At 44.7% G+C, this 19,689-nt stretch overlaps 1 protein-coding gene across 1 annotated transcript in view; it reads right to left on the bottom strand.

Moving 5' to 3' along the window:
• Positions 1–13,587, bottom strand: part of TGFBR3L (transforming growth factor beta receptor 3 like) — a 52,333-nt gene extending 38,746 nt beyond the window's left edge. The window contains exons 1-2 of the mRNA XM_068274550.1: positions 13,515–13,587; positions 7,993–8,120 (exon numbers count right to left, since the gene is read on the bottom strand). Of these exons, the coding sequence (XP_068130651.1) occupies positions 7,993–8,091 (99 nt within the window). The 5' untranslated portion in view covers positions 8,092–8,120; positions 13,515–13,587. The remainder of the gene's footprint in view (positions 1–7,992; positions 8,121–13,514) is intronic.
• Positions 13,588–19,689: the final 6,102 nt, after the last annotated feature.

The following is a 19,689-nucleotide window of genomic DNA, read 5'->3' as shown; positions in this document are numbered from 1 at the left end:
AGATTTTCTCCAGGGTTTTGTAATTTTCAGGTATTGTAAAACACACCGTCTCACATCTAAACAATTCATCTGTCTCTCTCTTTCGTTGTTGGGATTATCACAAAAAGAGGGTAAAAATCTCCTGAACTCGAAATCTGGAGCAAACCTTGGGTACAAAAGCAGGGTCTAGACGGAGAGTGATCTTATCCTCGCTTATTACCAGGTAAGGTTCTGTAATAGACAAGGCTTGCATCTCCCCAACCCTTCTAGCTGAAGAGATAGCCAGCAAAAAAGCAGTCTTAAGAGTTAATAGCTTTTCCGAAATCTCATCGATGGGTTCAAAAGGGGGCTCCATCAAGGATTGGAGTACTAAATTCAAGTCCCAAGGAGGAACCAGAGTCTTGACCAGTGGCTTAATTCTGTGGATTGCTATAAAAAAAAATCTAATGAAGAACTCATCCTCAGCCAATCTCTTCTGCAAGAACACACTAAGGGCTGGTGCACACCAAATCCCGCTAGCAGATCCGCAAAACGCTAGCAGATTTTTAAATGCTTTTTTTTATTTTTATGAGGCGTTTTGCTAGCGTTTTGCGGATTGCTGCTGCGGTTTTCAGTATAGTAGATTTCATATATTGTTACAGTAAAGCTGTTACTGAACAGCTTCTGTAACAAAAACGCCTGCAAAACCGCTCTGAACAGGCGTTTTTCAGAGCGGTTTGCGTTTTTCCTATACTTAACATTGGGGCAGAAACGCATCCGCAATCCAAAAAATGCCTCACCCAGGCATTTTTCGTTTCTGCAAAACGCCTGCCGCTCTGGTGTGCACCACCCCATTGAGATACATTGACCAAGCAGATCCGCAGCCGCAAGCGGATCTGAAAACGCCCAAAAAGCCGCTTGGTGTGCACCAGCCCTAATAGCGGAAGTCTGTACCTTAAGAGTGCTCATACTTAAGCCTTTCTTCAACCCGGCCTGGAGAAACTCCAAGACCGAATAGGATTGCAGTCTATCCATATTATTGTCCACACACCAGTTACAATAAACTCTCCAGACCTTTGCATAGATCTTCCTGGTTACTAATTTCCTACTTTGAAGCAGAGTGTTAGATAAATCAGTGGAAAACCCCTTACCTCTCAGGAGTTCCCACTCAGTTTCCAAGCGGACAGATGCAGCATGTTTACCTGTGGATGAGACACTGGGCCCTGCGTCAAAAGGTCCTGGCGAAAGGGGAGCATAAACGGTTCTGCTACAGCAAGCTTCCTCAGCAGCGAGAACCAGGGTCTTTTTGGCCAAAATGGGACCACCATAATCACCAGAGCCTTGTCCCGGAGAATCTTTTTGAGAGTCCTGGAAATGAGACTGAAAGGAGGAAAGGCATATAGAAGAGGATACTCCCACCTGGGAGAGAAGGCATCCACACTGCCCATGGTTTTTCGAGAGGACACAGGGAGCAAAACCTTTGACATTTTGCATTTCGTTTGTTCGCAAACAAGTCTATTGTCGGCTGCCCCCATTTGGCTGTTAATTCCAGAAAAATCTCCTGATTTAGGGCCCATTCGTCCTGATTCAACTCCGGCCTGCTGAGAAAATCCGCTACTTGGTTTTAGGCCCCCTTCAAGTGAATCGCCTTTAATGAACCTAGCTTCCTTTCTGCCCAGATCAGTATCTTTTCTGCCTGGATTGAAACTGACCAGCTTCTCGTTCCCCCCTTGATGGTTCAAGTGAGCTACCACTGTGTTGTTGTCTGACCTTACCAACACATGTTGCCCCATAATTTCTGTTTGAAAATGTAACAATGCTCTCCTCACTGCTTCTAGTTCCCTTAAATTGGAGTGCCTCATTCCCATTGTCCTGTTCCATGAACCCTGCACTGGGGCACTGTCCATGTGGGCCCCCCAACCCCACATGCTGGCATCCGTGGTGATCACCTTCTGGATTGGAAAGTTCCATAACCTGCCCTCCAACAGACGATTCCTGTTTGCCCACCATAGAAGGGAAGTCTTTACATAATGTGGAATCAACACCCTTTTGTCTAAAGACAGCAGCTTTTTGTTCCAAACCTGAAGTATCCAGTGTTGAGTTTTCGTGAATGCAGTTGGCCCCACTGGACAGCCGGGAAGGAGGATGTCATGAGGCCGAGTAAGGACATAGCTCCCCTTATAGAAATGGAAGAAGCCTCCTGGAAGGAAAAAATATTTGTTAGAAGCAGTTCTTGTTTCTGTACAGGCAGATACATTTTTTGATCAACAGTATTTAGCTGAAACCCCAAGAAAACCATTGACTGGGAAGGAATCAGAGAAGACTTTTTCCAGTTGATGACCCAATCCAAGGACTCCAGAACATTCACTGATGTCTGAATCATGGAAGAAACGGCCATAGGGGAGTCACCCCAAACAAATAAGTCATCAAGATATCCAATAATCTGAATACTGGATAGTCTTAAAGGGGAACTTCGGCCTAAACAAACATACTGTCATCAAGTTACATTAGTTATGTTAATTAGAATAGATAGGTAATATAATCTCTTACCCACCCTGTTTTAAACAGGCAAATGTTTGTGATTCATGGGGGCTGCCATCTTTGTCATGGGGGCAGCCATCTTTTTGGTTGAAAGGAGGTGACAAGGAGCAGGAGACACAGTTCCAACTGTCCTGTGTCCTGATTACCCCTCCCAGCTGCACACGCTAGGCTTCAAATGTCAAATTCAAAATGTAAAAAAAAAAAAAAAAAAAAAAAAAAAAAAAAAAAAAAATTGCACCAAAACAGCAGAAAGAACAAAATCAGAAATCCCATCATGCTTTGCACAGCATCAGGGGAAAAAAGCCCGGGCAGTTTTCTTCTGTGCAGCTAAAAATGAGGTTTGTATAAGAGAAACAAAGTTCTGATGCTGTGAAACTGTTAAAGAAACACAAAGCCTTTTCAGTGCTGCCGAGTCGATTTTTAGTCCGGATGTTCACTTTAAGTAAGCTAACACCTCTGACAAAGTCTTAGTGAAGAGCCAAGGGGCAGAGGACAAACCAAAGGGCAAAGCCGTAAACTGATAGTGTCTTGCCTCCCCCGCCTGATGAATTGCAAACCTCAGAAACGATTGGGAGTCTGGGTGAATTGGCAGATGGAGGTATGCGTCCTGAAGATCCAGTGAGGCCATAAAGGATCCTTCCTGAAGCAGATTTACGACAGAGCGGATGTTGTCCATTTTGAATTTTCTGTATCTGACGGACTTGTTGAGAATCTTTAAGTTCAAAATCAGTCTGAAACTGCCCTGCTGTTTTTGTACCAGAAAAAACGGAGAATAAAATCCTCTTCCTTCTTGGCACTGAGGTACTCTTCTTATTACTTTTTTTATGACCAGATCTGAAATCGCTATCTGGAGGGCTGATGACATTACTGGTGAGACTGGCGGAGGAGTTACTAAGTACCTTACTGGGGGGCTCTCTGTGAATTCTAACCTGTAACCTTCTTGAATGATCGTAAACAGCCATTTGTTGTGGAACAAAGTCTGCCAATTTTCTATGAAATGAGACAGCCTTCCTCCCACCGGGATCCTGGCGTCCCAGCTGCTTAAAGGGAAGGTTCAGGGTGGCTCTTAAAAAAATAAAAATGCCCATCCACTTACCTGGGGCTTCCTCCAGCCGTGGGCAGCCAGGACGTGCCCTCGGCGCCGCTCCGCAGGCTCCCGGTCCCCTCCGGCGGCCGACCCGACCTGGCCAGGCCGGCTGCCAGGTCGGGCTCTTCTGCGTTTCAAAATGCGCCTTACGGGGGCGCGCTGACGTCATCGGACGTCCTCCGGGCTGTACTGCGCAGGCGTAGAACTACTGCGCCTGCGCAGTACAGCCCGGAGGACGTCCGATGACGTCAGCGCGCCCCCGTGAGGCGCATTTTGAAAAGCAGAAGAGCCCGACCTGGCAGCCGGCCTGGCCAGGTCGGGTCGGCCACCGGAGGGGACCGGGAGCCTGCGGAGCGGCGCCGAGGGCACGTCCTGGCTGCCCACGGCTGGAGGAAGCCCCAGGTAAGTGGATGGGCATTTTTATTTTTTTTAAGAGCCACCCTGAACCTTCCCTTTAAGCCAGACCTTGAGCTGTAGCAGCTATAGTTGGCTTAAAAAGCAAGGTAGCTGCCTCCCAATTACGTCTCAAAAGATTATCCACCTTTTTGTCTAAAGGATCATTTAAAATCCCAAAGTCCTCAAACTGAAGCCCAGACTTCCTAGACACCTTAGATAGAGAGGGGTCTAATTTTGGCACAGAACCCCAATTCTTCTGATCATTGGGATTATATGGATATCGTTTGTTCATGGCCCTAGGCCAAAAAAAAACTCTTTTCTGGACAATCCCACTCTTTTTTGATCATGTCCTTCAATGTACTATGTACTGGGATCACATTTACTTGTTTGTTAGCTAGACTTTCATACATTTTGTCTAAGGCAGAGAGAGGTTTTTCTTCCTCCTTAATTTCCATGGTCTCATACATGGCCCTTAATAACTGCTCCATATGATCCATGGAGAAGGCAAATTTCTGGGGTTTGATTCCACCTTCCACTTGCTCCGTATTTTCCTCTGATCCTGACATTTCTTCCAGGGAAGAGATTTCTCCTTCTGAAAGTTCTGCCTCGGAGTCCCCTCCACTACGTCTTCTCTTAGAGGCCTGAGTTAACTGCCTATCCGCCAGGTCTACCACCCCGGAACCACCTGGTGAAGAGGGAACCACTCTAGGAGGAGAGACGGATACTGTAGGTATAGCAGAAGATGTGGAAGGTAAAGCTGATAAATCTTTAAGGGTTTGGAAGGTGGACGAGATCTCAGCCTTCATCCATCCCAATAAATCATCAAACACAGCAGGGGACTCCTAACAAGCTTCCGGGTACACTCCTGACAGATTGGCCTGGTGGCGCTTGCCGAGATTTTGACTGCAAAGAAAGCACATTTCCTGCTAGCTTTTTGCTCTCCTGACTGGCGAGAAGATGAGGACCCCGAAGTGCCAGAAGTCCCTTGAGTCCTTCCCTTGACTTCTTTCCCTTTTCCAGATTCACCCGATTTTTGCTGCAAAAGGGAAAAAGAGTCAATCAATACCCAAAGTAGCCTGTGCTACTCCCAACCAACCCCCAGACGTTCACATACCACTGTATGAACCGGAGTGGGAGTACCAGTAGCCTCAGCGGAGGAACCCGCAGCAGAAGCAGCCGCAACAGAAGCCCCCTGCCTTGCCTCGGATGAATCCATGTTGTTGCACAGCAATAAACAGAGCAGGGAGGCTTAAATAACCCTCATGCGTCCTGATAATCTATTCCCCAGAAGCATGCACACTGAGATTAGTTCCCCATTATATTCCCTTACAGCGCTGACAGCCACTCGCAGCACAAAGTGTTACCTGATCACTCCACAGGCAGGAGCGAGATAGACGCCAAGATCGCTTCCGGCCGGCGCCGAAACCAGCCTGATGACGTCACTTCCTAGTCATCTGACTAGGAAGGACCAATAGGAGCGAACATTGCTCCTGTGCGCGGTCGCGCACTCTTCAAAAGGCTCAGACCGGCTCTGCCTCTGTAAGGAACAGGCGGCTATTCCCCACGTCTCGATCCGCCTGGCCGGCCGCATACTGAGGGGAATACGCAGCCCTGGACCCTGCCACCCGGCATCAGCCCATCCAGCTCCACACCTTCTCCGTCCGTGGACAGGAAACGAACTGAGGATGGTGAGTTGATGTATGCTTATATATGCTCCGCTGTGCTTTCTTAACCTTTTCCTGTCCAGCAGTAGTGGAGGGAATCATCTCTCATTTGGGTTGCTGTCCTGGAGACGACCCTGGGAAATAAGTATAATAAGCATATGAACAGTCTTTTGCTTCTAATTTATCATTCATCTTTGACCCCTTATAAAAAAAAATCTCAATAGAGTGCTAATATCTTTTTGCCTTTCACTATATCTGGTGCTCTGAGGAAGGCGTTTAGGTATTTGCACAGCCATTTTGGAATTTAAAGCAGAGCTGAACTCTTGCACAGCACACAAACTTCTTCATTTCACATATACAGTGGTGTTCAAAATTATTCAACCCCCACTGGAATTGAGTGTTTTGGCCAGTTTGACATTGATTATTTCAGTCATCTTGTTTACAATTAAACCAGAGAGGCACTTGTAAGTCAGACAAATATAACATTTATAATGAAATAAACACAAATGTCTTTTCTTTGCTCACATCATTCTCAGTTTTATTCAACCCCCAAGTGACATTCATTCTTAGTACAACATCCTTTTCGAGTTATAACAGCTTTTAAACGTGAAGCATAGCTTGACACAAGTGTCTTGCAGCCATCTACGGGTATCTTAGCCCATTCTTCATGGACAAAAGCCTCCAGGCATGGAGGCCTTCATTACGCAGTGTGCGCCTTATTGTCTGAGCTGAAACTTCAGTACCCGCATCTGACAAGTCTTTATTCAGTTCCTCAGCAGTCACACAGGGACTTTTCTCCACTTTGCGCTTTAGGTAGCGCACAGCAGTCGAAGTCAGCATCCTCTTTCTGCCACGACCAGGTAGCGTTTCAACAGTGCCCTTTGCCTTGAATTTGCGAATGATGCTTCCTATGGTGTCTCTTGGTATGTTTAACATCTTTGCAATCTTCTTATAGCCATTGCCCTTCCTGTGAAGAGAAATCACCACTTCTCTTGTCTTCCTGGACAATTCTCTTGACTTCACCATGTTTGTAAACACACCAGTAAATGTCTAGAAGGAGTTGAGTATCACAGTCATTTTAAATCTGCCTAATTGATGCTTATTTTGCTCGATTGCTGCTCGTTAACATCCCTAGGTGTTTTCAATACCTGATTGAAAACACTTGAATGAACCTCTGTTCTTAAGGTCTCTTTTCCACGAACTGTTGACAGGCAGTGAAATGCCTCTCAAACTCTCTCAACTGCTCACTTCTGCCTGGTAACTCCTTGATGCTGCATGATAACTGCTTACTGCTGCCTGGTAACTGCTTGCTGAGCACACAGCTCAACAGTTCGTGGAAAGGAGGCCTAAGAGTGATAGTCTTTAAGGGGTTGAATAATTGTGTCAATGAAGAAATCACAAAAAACACATTTAATACTGTATTACAAAAACAATTGATGTCATTTTAGTTGCATTTGGTTCTTTAAAAAGTCCTTGTAAGATTTCATTCTGAACACAATTACAAATGTACACTAAACTCCCTAAAACCCTTTACAGCATTGGGGGGGTTGAATAATTTTGAACACAACTGTAGTTGCTGAAGAAATCCACTGGTGTGTGTTCTGTGTTTGGTTAGCCAGATCAAAATTACCAATTACATCTTAGCAGCAGCTGTGAATCTCATAAGTAAACACTGAGGTTTAACCCTTTCAGTGCTTCCAGGAATGTGAAAGCCAGGTTAAAACTTCATTTTTTCTTAGGATTTCCATAAGTTGTAATAAAGATTTTTTTTTTACCCCCTAAAGGTAATCATGTTGTGGTTAATCTTTTAGAGCAAAGAGGAAGTTCTGAGTTTGGTTCCACTTTAGTTTATATATTGCCGTTTTAACATCCTTAGCTGTAACTCCGAGTCAGGCTCGGGACGGATATCCGCAGCTCAGGGCGGTAATCTCGAGCCTGACTCGGGGTAGCCTCCGGAAGGTATATGAAGAGCCAGTGTGCATTTGTAACTCACATCTCCTGGTGTCCAGACACTGGCAGCAATTCTTCCAGTCCTCGAAGGCTCTCGATCCCTCTGGTGAGATTGCCGGCTGCCATCATGGTGACAGAAGGCAATGTCACTATAGGGGCAGGGCACCACTCGGTGGAGGGAGGGAGAATTTCACTGCTTAATCCTGGGGAGGTAAGTGAAGTGCAGATCTCTCTGCAGTATGATTTACCCCAACTTTTAGGGTCTAAAAGCTTGTGAAAAAAATTGCACCGCTTTTAGACCCTAAAATCCAGAAGTAATCATACCGATAGGGAGGTAAATATTCCATAGAAGTGCAAACAAATACAGTTTATTATGCAGTCAATGCACAGGCTCACCAAAACTGGACAGCTGGATCCAGAAAAACTTGGTCTGGTGTGATGAGACTTCTGTTGAGGCCTACAGATGATAGGGTCACAATTTGGTAGCAACACCATGAATCCACAAATGCAGTCCAGGCTGGTGACTGTTTGGAATGTGGAAGAAAAGGAGATTTTTTAGCTTCAATGTACAGCTGGAAATCTGCAGAAACCATGAGATGCAATCCTGTCAACATGGACCAGAATCTCAAAGTAATGTTTCCAACGCCAACACCTTGTGTAATCCATGCCACAAAGAATTCAGGTCGCTTTCAGGATATAGAGAGGCCCTATCCGGTACTAGTACAAAGTTCCTAGTAGAAAGACAAAGTGTAGAGAGGCGTTTGCAGCATAAGTAGAAGAGAGGATGATGCAGGGTAAAGTGGGATGTTTTATGATACTATAAATAAAAGCGGTAATGACACCAACAGCCTGTGACAAGTGGTGAATGGGCACCAGCCCAGACATCTCAGTCCTAGTCATCGGTGAGCGGTTTCAGCATACAAGTTCCTCATTTTTAATAAGTGCAGATATTATTGGGCTAATTTTTACCACGTTATTCAGAATGTTTGCCCACAATTTTTCCATGTCTGATAAGAGAGTGGCAGTAACAGTCCTAGGGCTAGTGAACACGAAAATCAGTATTGCAATTGCTAGTGATTGTTCAGAGCGATTATTTAACAAATGAGCGTTTTTGCACATTCATTCAAGCCAAATCGTTTCAAAAATGCTATATGCAGCGAGTTTGTGCTTTTAGAAAAATCACAACGCTGCTGTGGGAACACCCTCATAGGGTTTCAGTAGCCAAGCGCTTTTCAAAGCGCTGGCGATCTGAAAAGCGCTCAGAAGTGCTCTTGGTGTGCACCAGCCCTTTCAAAGGGGAACCTGTGTAATGGTCCAACCTTTAAAGAGAACCCAAGGTAAGAGGGATATGGAGGCTGACATGTTTATTGCTTTTTAAAGTGGACTTGTTCACACTGCAGGCGTTATTTTTTAAGCGCTGGCGATTTTTCAAAATCACCCTGAAAGCGCTTACACAATGATTCTGTATGAGATAGTTCACATATGAGCAGCTCATTTGCGTCCCGCTTTGTAAAGCGGTGCTTGAGCCATTTTTGAGGCGATTTCGCCTCAATGGAAGGTATATAAAAAATGCAAACGCTCACAAAACCCCTTTGTGGAGCAATTGCGTTTTTAAGAATATTGTATGTATTTATTCTTTTCTGGATCTTTACCCCCTCCCGACCACCTAACGCTAATTGGCATTGGGAGGGTGGCAGCCCCAGGACCGCATAACACCAATTGGTGTATAGTCCTGGGGTGGGGGGTTAGCAGGAGATATCGCGCCGTTGCTCAGCTCCGTCATCAGAAACTTAGACGGCAAAACCGCCGTCTATTTACACTGTACAGCGCTGCAATCTACGACAGTGCTGTACTGGGGGTGCCTATGACGGCCGATCGCTGTCATCGACTGGCGGGGGAGGGAGGGGGAAAAAAAAAGGGCAAATTTATTAACAAAAAATAAACAAATACATAAAAAAAAAAAATAAACATTGTGGAAGCAATCAGAGCCCACCAACAGAACTTTATGGCGGTTCGATTTGCCTCCTATACTACATCATCACAACTTTGACACTCTACAGCAGGGGTCCCCAACCTTTTCCGGCCCGGGGACCACTTTCTGACCAAATTTTTGTCCGGAGACCCCAGGGGCGGGGGTTGGTGTGGTGGGGGTGTGTGGGATTGTGTAACCTAGTTTACAGTGCACCCACCTACCTACGTGAGCGCATGCATTGTCATTGTGCCTGTCCGGTACCTGTGTGTGACAGGTGCACATTTGTAATACCAGTCATTGCATAATTGTTCACAGTACCTGTGTGACCGCACACTGTGTAATATACCACTCCGAGCATACCTGTTAAATGCACCTATGTGACAGCTGCACATTTTATTGTAATACCAGTCACTGCATACCTTTCACTGCATCTGTGACTGCACATTGTATTATACCTGGCAGTCAGTGCATACCTTTCACTTGAATGGATGGCAGACTTGCCCTCCATAACAGATTCTCGTTACAGGTAGTAAAGTCGATTAGTGTGATATACAGCAGAGCCTCGAAAGTCCTCCTGTATTGTGATTTTTTGTCACTACCTCGGGACTTGCATGCCATGCTTGCTGCCTTACTTTGATGTGTGGTGGTAGCAGTTTCTCAGGCTCCAACTCCGGACCGGAATCGAACCCTGACTCCCCGGCCGTACGCTTTCTTTAACAATGGTAGAGAAAGATCAACAGTATAGCAGCGATGGACTACTGGGTGCGCAGGCTTGACCTGTGGCCAGAGCTGTCACAATTTGCCATCCAACTTCTGTCTTGCCCTGCCTCAAGTGTCCTGTCAGAAAGGACCTTCAGCGCAGCTGGAGGCATTGTCACTGAGAAGAGAAGTCGCCTAAGTCAAATGTGTTCAGTACCTCACCTTTATCAAAATGAATGAGGCATGGATTCCAGAGGCCTACTGCCCGCCCGAAGACTAAGTCAGTCCCCACACACAGCATTTCTGCCTGCGCGTCGTGTGACTGCCTGCCCCAAGACCAAGTCGCTCCCCACACAGCACCTCTGCCCGCAGGCCGCTTGACTGCCTTCTCCGCCACCAACAGGGTCCAGGACTGCAGGTGGATTCCGGCCGCTATACTAATTTTTCTGGTGCGTGTACATGCCTGCCCAATTTTTCTGGCTGCACTGCAGCTGCAACAACAAAACAAAAGACATGTGCCCATTCCCCTTCGTGATCATTACCTTGCTGCGGTGAAGGGGCTTGCATATCACAATGAAGCAATGACCGCTGGCTCTATGAGTGTCTCGGGGGGGGGGGGGGGGATAGATAATAAGGTCATTGCTTCATTGTGGACAGACCAAATTCGATCAGCTGGACAGTCACTTGTTCTATCATTAAGCTACCACAGCCCGGCGACTGTATGGACTTGAAAACCACCACGGCCAGCACTCTCGCCATGGTGCGCACCAGTCCAGCACGGCCGTCACTACACAAACAGCTGTTTGCGGTGCGTTACACAGTGAGTTTGGTGTGTCAGTGTGAAGCAGTACTCTAATTACACTCCCTGATCCATGTATACACATGCAAGATGTTTTAAAGCACCTTAGGCCTGCAATTTAGCATTCCATGTGATTTCTGCCCTTAAAACACTGCTTTGCGTGAAATCCAGATTTTTCCCCGGGACTTTCGGCGTGGCCAGCATAAGTGTTTCCAGTTTTCAAAGTTTGCCTCCCCATTGAAGTCTATTGCGGTTCGCGAAAGTTCGTGCAAACCGAACTTTTGCGGAAGTTCGCAAACCGAAAGACGGAGGTTCAGGCAATCTCTAATTTAGACCCTACTGACCAGTAAGATCAGCAGGACTGCCAGGCAACTGGTATAGTTTAAAAAGAAATCAATATGGCAGCTTCCATAGACCTCACACCTTAACAATACTGCACACTCACTTCTTCTCAGGCTATTGTAGGATCACCCGACCTTTGTGGCATGTACAGAGAAAACTACAAGGTGGAAAATGAAAGCTGCAGAACATATCCGTGATCACATTTAATCAAGTTGAACTAGAGGTCTTACTTGCCAAAGAATCAGAAACGTTTTGAGTGCTTGTCTAGTACAGGGGACCCAGCAGGAAACCTCATAGTTCTCCAATCACAGCATCCTCTACAGCACAAAGCGTTGTGATTGGCCGAATAGTGTGGGTGTAGTTTACTACAACCTATCTGAAACCTAAAAGTTCAGGAGGGTGCTGTCTACCCAATCACCTTAATGGAATTTCCCTGTGAGGTTTCTGCTGGGTCCCCTAAACTAGACTAGCACTAAGTTTTGATAAAGTTGGATACTACTAGCAAACTCAAAAGTTGAAAAAAGTAAGATTATTTACAGGAGCCTGAGAATTGAAAATCCCCCACCTAAGTTACCCTCCGCTCCCTTCTTAGTAGGAAGTGCAGGAAGTTTAAAATTCCCACCATCCCCAGTAAGAAGGGCTGCCAGTTTAAAAATGTGTGACCCCCCCATTCACTCTGCCCTAAGGCCCGTACCCACTACGCCAGAGTTCCCCAACCCTGTCCTCAAGGCCTCAACAGTATAGGTTTTGCAGGAAACCACAAACCTGCACAGGTGAGGTAAGTAGTGCTTTAGCAGAGCTGATTAACCACCTTTGTGGATTTCCTCAAACCATGCACTGTTGGTGGGCCCTAAGGACAGGGTTGGGGAACACTGCACTACGCCATTTCTATGATGATTTTTCCAGTGACTGGTGATTTTTTGAGCGATCTCGCGATTTGGGTACAGGTGCGCGATTACACAAATTATCTTTGGCAAAGTGCTGTGATAATGACCGTCACAACGGATCAGATCTTTAAAGTGACTCTGTAACAAAAATTACAACGTTTTTTCTACCATCCTACAAGTTCCTAAACCTATTCTAATCTGTTCTGGCTCACTGCAGCACTTTGTACTATCACGGTCTCTGTAATAAATCAATGTATCTTTCCCGTCAGACTTGTCGGCCTGTGTCTGGAAGGCTGCCAACTCTTCTGTGCTGGTCTGTTCCTCTATGCACACTCCAGTGTGTGTTTTATTTACATAAGCCAGCAGCTTCTCTGCTATCTTATCAGTGATAGAAGAGAGCTGGATAAAAATCCTCCTCTGTTAGGCTGTGAAAATAGCTGGCTGACACATACTGAGGAATTACAAACACAGGCACAGGCAGAGCTGTCTGCAGGAAGCCTGTAATGTTCAGTGCATGAGAGAAGAACGGGACAGAAGGTAAACACACAAATGATCTTTTGAGATTCAAAAGGAAAGCTGTATACAGCCTGCTTGTGTATGGATGTATTTTCTATGTGTGGACATATTGTACATCAATCTACTTCCTGTTTTGGTGGCCATTTTGTTTGTTTATAAACAAACTTTTTAAAACTGTTTTTGACTACTTTTAATGCGGCGGGAGCGGCAAAATTGTGACAGAGGGTAATAGGAGATGTCCCCTAACACACTGGTATGTTTACTTTTGTGCGATTTTAACAATACAGATTCTCTTTAAGATCCCCAACAATGCAAAGTACGGCGATTGCTTGACTTCCTACTCCCACCCGTAGCGTCACGTGTACCCGCTGACAGGAGGATGGATTGGGGAATGGTCGTCGTCAGGTGGGGCAACACTGGGATCTATCTTCCTACATCGTCAGGTGAGAATTCAGCTTTAAGACCCCCCCCCCCCCCCCCTGTTCTCCTCCTCTGCGTTACCCTCTTTTACTTATATGTCCCGTTTCATGTTAGGCATGCTGCAGGAATAGAATTGTGCTGTCAGTCTACCATAACCAGTGTGTGTCTAGGGAAAGTTATTGGCTTCAGAATCTCTGCCTGGGAATGTTGCAGTTGGTAAGACACTAAATTGCATATTCTTATATAACATTATGAAATCATACAGATAGGTAAATATACTCACCATGAGCAGAGACGACAAGACGTTCGCTTGATAGAAATATTAGGGATAAAACAGTTTTTACAGCAAAGGGTGTTATGACCTACGGAGTTCAGGATAACTGTAGCTGAAGTCATTTTAGGTAAGCTGCCTGTTTTTATCAGCAGTCAACAGTGTTTTTCCCTGACAGCCAAGGCTTATCTGCCAACCCCATGCTTAGAAATAAAGAGACAGCGTTTTAAAAAGCAAAAAATTTTTGAAACATCATTATACCTGCAAGGAAAAGTGGTATGGTCCAGTGTTAGGGTGTGTACACACAGTCCACCAGGACTGATCCTATGGGGGGGGGGGGGGGGGGCACTGCTGGCTATAAGGGTTGTACAGACGCATCGCTCTAGTGTACCAGTTGCTACGGAAGGACAACAGCATGGCGCAATAGGGAGTGGCTTCTAGCGCACATGGTAAGGAGGAGGAACAATAGGATTGAGGGGTCGTCATTTAAAGATTCAGCATGCTAAATCTTTAAAGGGAACCTGAAGCCAGAAGTATATGGAGACTGCCATATTTGCTTTGTTTTACAAACACCAATAGATTTTATTAAGTTACATACAGGCATGATGATGCTTCTCAAAATAACTCTGAAGGATACATATATCATTACCAGACTAGATACAACTCATGGACCCAAAATCTCTGAACTCACATAACAATCCCTTCATATTATTGGGATGTGATGAAAGGTGTGTAGCCAGTTTATAAAGGCATTGTACCGTTTATGTAGAGCCTGGGCATTTATAGATTGGAATCCAAGCAAGTCCAAAATGCAGCAGATCTTTGAACAACCAAACCATTATTTCAGCAGTGATTTTCAGTCCCACCACCATGAACAGCAGAGCCGGATTAAGGTGTACATATAATAAAAGCTCCACTGAAAAAGGGCACCAGGTTTAAACAATATTGAAGTTATCCTTCAGTAAAATGGGTGCCAGGATATGCCAATAATATAGAGATTTTCTGATAATCGGATATTCTACTATTCCCCACTGTAACCTCCGTTTTTACATTTAGTAAAATAAGCACCAGTAAAAATTACAAAATATTGCTTCATTTGCCATTATTGCACAACTTTATTCATAGAGTAAAATATCTCTCTTGCCGATAATTTTACTATAACCTAACCTTCTCCCTACTCTCACACAGAACCCTCCCCTATTGGTGCCTAACCTTAACCCACCCCCTGGTCATGCCTAACCTTAACCCTCCCAAGTGGTGCCAGCCCCCCCCCTCCCGTATTGTTTGTGTAATATTAATTAGTATACAATTGTTTATGGTTTTATTTAACATAGAATAAAAAATGTTTATAAATGTAGTCAAAATGTAAAAGTGTGTGTGTGTGTGTGTGTGTGTGTGTGTGTGTGTGTGTGTGTGTGTGTGTGTGTGTGTGTGTGTGTGTGTGTGTGTGTGTGTGTGTGTGTGTGTGTGTGTGTGTGTGTGTGTGTGTGTGTGTGTGTGTGTGTGTGTGTGTGTGTGTGTGTGTGTGTGTGTGTGTGTGTGTGTGTGTGTGTGTGTCCGCCGCCTGAGGAACCTGCCTCACCCCACCTCATGGGTGGCCCAGGGCTGTATCCTGGCAGAATTCATGATGTCTAACCATTATTCATAGAATATGATAACACTACAAATGTATTTCACTCCTGGTTAGTGGTGGGCCGAAGCCATTTACTGTCAAACAACTGTTTACTCTTTAAATCATAACCACTACACAAAATACCCAAATGACCCTGATCACAAGTTTACACACCCTGGAGATTTGGTCTGATAACATGCACACAAATTGACACAAATGGGTTTTAATGGCTAATATTAAGGATAACTGATGTGAGAGGTATATGGAGGCTGCCATATTTATTTCTTTTTAAGCAATACCAGCTGCCTGGCAGCCCTGCTGATCCTCTGTATCTAATACTTGCAGCCACAGACCCTGAAAAATCATGTAGCAGATCTGGTGTTTGACTTTTTTTGTCAAATCTGACAAGATTAGCTTCTGCTGCCAAATAGACCAGCAGGGCTGCCAGGCAACTGGTATTGCGTAAAAAGCAACTGAAGCAAGAGGGATACGGAGGCTGACATATTTATTTCCTTTTTAACAATGCACATTACCTGGCTGTCTTGCTGATCCTTTGCCTCTAATACTTTTAGCCATAGACTCTAAACAAGCATGCAGCAGATCAGGTGTTTCTGACGTTATTGTCAGATCTGAAGAGATTAGCTGCATGCTGGTTTCTGGTGTGATTCAGAGACTTCAGCAGCCAAATAGACCAGCAGGACAGCCAGGCAACTGGTATGGTATAAAAGGAAATATGGCAGCCTCCATATTCTTCTTACTTCAGTTCCCCTTTAAAAGGAAATAAATATGGCAGCCTTCATATACCTCACAATTCAGTTGTCCTTTAAAAAGTATTCATCTTCCCCTGAGATCACGCGCTGTGGGTATATTTTCTGAGTATTAGGGGTTACTTACAGCTGCTGACAAGTCCTAGTGGCAATACAGTAGTAGACTGACAGACCAGGCACCGTCCTGTAGTCCGCATTTATTGCCAAGTTTACAGCCCGTCCACTCTTCCCCTGGTCACCACACCTCCCTTCGCTAGCCACGCATTTGGGACACGCATCCTGCAAGACGCCTGATACAGGTTTGATGTGTCACACTGAATGATCTGTAAGTCTAATTGGCTGTAAACTTGGCAATAAATGCAGAATACAGGACGGTGCCTGGTCTGTCTACTACTGTATCGTCATAACCAGGGCTGTGGAGTCGGCACAAAAATCTTCCGACTCCAACTCCTCAGTTTATGAAACCTCCGACTCCAGGTACCCAAAATGGCTGACTCCTCAGTCAAATACTTAGCAGGGCTGTGGATTTTGTACAAAAACCATACGACTCCTCAGTTTATGAAATCACCGACTTCAACTCTGACTCCGGGTACTCAAAATTGCTCAGACTCCTCCCCTCCGACTCCACAGCCCTGGTCATAACTTTGGAACTTTTTTCAATGTGCGAGTTTTATATCTAGCCCCAGCCTACAGTGTGCACTTGTGAGGTTTTACATAGATGTTTGCTTCAGTGTGATGCCCAGCACAGTTCTTTATTTCACACAAGTCCTAGTGGGGCAGGTACCCTATTAACATCATGTTTCACCTGTTATCGGTATGCTTGTAATTAGTGGGTGTGTATCAAAGGTCACTGAGTTTCTGGCCTCCTGACAGTACCTTGCATATTTCATCCAGTGCTGCACTTATTTTTTGGATTCTGAGTCATGGGGAAAGAAAAAAAAAAATGTCAACGCATCTGCGTGAAAAGATAGTTGAATTCTATAAAACAGGAAAGGGATATAAGAAAATATCCAAGGAACTAAGAACGCCAATCAGTGTTCTAACTCTAAGAAGTTAAAAAAATGATGAGTTCTATAAAAACCAAACCATAGTCTGGTAAACCAACTTAAAATTTCAGCCACAACTGCTAGAGAAATTGTTAAAGAGAACCCGAGGTGAGTTTGAAGAATGTTATCTGCATACTGGGGCTGGATCTGCCTATACAGCCCAGCCTCTGTTGCTATCCCAAACCCCACTAAGGTCCCCCTGCACTCTGCAATCCCTCATAAATCACAGCCGTGCTGTGAGGCTGTGTTTACATCTGTAGTGTCAGTCTCGGCTGCTGCTCCCCCCCCCCCCAGAGCTCAAGTCCCTGCCCCCCCCCCTTCCCTCTAATCAGCGGGGAGTGAAGGGAGGAAGGTGGGGACCAGAGTTCTGCAGGAGGTGGGGAGAGAAGCAGACTGACACTATAGAGAAAAACACAGCCCGCTGCCACAGGCTGTGTGTTGACAGCGAGGCTGTGATTTATGAGGGATTGCAGAGTGCAGGGGGACCTAAGGGGGGTTTGGGAGAACAACAGAGGCTGGGCTGTATAGGCAGATCCAGCCTCTGTATGCAGATCACATTCTTCAAACCGACCTCGGGTTCTCTTTAACCACTTGAGGACCTAGGGCTTTCTACCACTTAAGGACCGGCCACTTTTTTTCCATTCAGACCACTGCAGCTTTCACGGTTTATTGCTCGCTCATACAACCTACCACCTAAATGAATTTTGGCTCCTTTTCTTGTCACTAATAAAGCTTTCTTTTGGTGCTATTTGATTGCTCCTGCGACTTTTACTTTTTATTATATTCATCAAAAAAGACATGAATTTTGGCAAAAAAATGATTGTTTTAACTTTCTGTGCTGACAGTTTTCAAATAAAGTAAAATTTCTGTATACATGCAGCGCGAAAAATGTGGACAAACATGTTTTTGATAAAAAAAACCCCATTCAGCGTATATTTATTGGTTTGGGTAAAAGTTATAGCGTTTACAAACTATGGTGCAAAAAGTGAATTTTCCCATTTTCAAGCATCTCTGACTTTTCTGACCCCCTGTCATGTTTCATGAGGGGCTGGAATTCAAGGATAGTATAAATACCCCCCAAATGACCCCATTTTGGAAAGAAGACATCCCAAAGTATTCACTGAGAGGCATAGTGAGTTCATAGAAGATATTAATTTTTGTCACAAGTAAGCGGAAAATGACACGTTGTGACAAAAAAAAAAAAAAAAAAAAAAAGGTTTCCATTTCTTCTAACTTGCGACAAAAAAAAAAATGAAATCTGCCACGGACTCACCATGCCCCTCTCTGGATAGCTTGAAGTGTCTACTTTCCAAAATGGGGTCATTTGTGGGGTGTGTTTACTGTCCTGACATTTGGGGGGTGCTAAATTGTAAGCACCCCTGTAAAGCCTAAAGGTGCTCATTAGACTTTGGACCCCTTAGCGCAGTTAGGCTGCAAAAAAGTGCCACACATGTGGTATTGCCATACTCAGGAGAAGTAGTATAATGTGTTTTGGGGTGTATTTTTACACATACCCATGCTGGGTGGGAGAAATATCTCTGTAAATGACAATTTGTTAATTTTTTTTACACACAATTGTCCATTTACAGAGATCTTTCTCCCACTCAGCATGGGTATGTGTAAAAATACACCCCAAAACACATTATACTACTTCTCCTGAGTACGGCGATACCACATGTGTGGCACTTTTTTGCACCCTAACTGCGCTAAAGGGCCCAAAGTCCAATGAGTACCTTTAGGATTTCACAGGTCATTTTGAGAAATTTCGTTTCAAGACTACTCCTCACGGTTTAGGGCCCCTAAAATGCCAGGGCAGTATAGGAACCCCACAAATGACCCCATTTTAGAAAGAAGACACCCCAAGGTATTCCGTTAGGAGTATGGTGAGTTCATAGAAGATTTTAATTTTTGTCACAAGTTAGCGGAAAATGACACTTTGTGAAAAAACACAATTAAAATCAATTTCCGCTAACTTGTGACAAAAAATAAAATCTTCTATGAACTCGCATACTACTAACGGAATACCTTGGGGTGTCTTCTTTCTAAAATGGGGTCATTTGTGGGGTTCCTATACTGCCCTGGCATTTTAGGGGCCCTAAACCGTGAGGAGTAGTCTTGAAACGAAATTTCTCAAAATGACCTGTGAAATCCTAAAGGTACTCATTGGACTTTGGGCCCTTTAGCGCAGTTAGGGTGCAAAAAAGTGTCACACATGTGGTATCGCCGTACTCGGGAGAAGTAGTACAATGTGTTTTAGGGTGTATTTTTACACATACCCATGCTGGGTGGGAGAAACATCTCTGTAAATGACAATCTTTTGATTTTTTTACACACAATTGTCCATTTACAGAGTTATTTCTCCCACCCAGCATGGGTATGTGTAAAAATACACCCCAAAACACATTGTACTACTTCTCCCGAGTACGGCGATACCACATGTGTGACACTTTTTTGCAGCCTAGGTGCGCTACGGGGCCCAACGTCCTAATTACAGGTCATTTTGAGGCATTTGTTTTCTAGACTACTCCTCACGGTTTAGGGCCCCTAAAATGCCTGGGCAGTATAGGAACCCCACAAGTGACCCCATTTTAGAAAGAAGACACCCCAAGGTATTCCGTTAGGAGTATGGCGAGTTCATAGAAGATTTTATTTTTTGTCACAAGTTAGTGAAAAATGACACTTTGTGAAAAAAAAACAAAAATCAATTTCCGCTAACTTTTGACAAAAAATAAAATCTTCTATGAACTCGTCATACACCTAAC

This window comes from Hyperolius riggenbachi, chromosome 3 (assembly GCF_040937935.1).
Source record: "Hyperolius riggenbachi isolate aHypRig1 chromosome 3, aHypRig1.pri, whole genome shotgun sequence".
Lineage (NCBI taxonomy): Eukaryota > Metazoa > Chordata > Amphibia > Anura > Hyperoliidae > Hyperolius > Hyperolius riggenbachi.
This window is presented reverse-complemented; position numbering and strand designations above follow the sequence as displayed.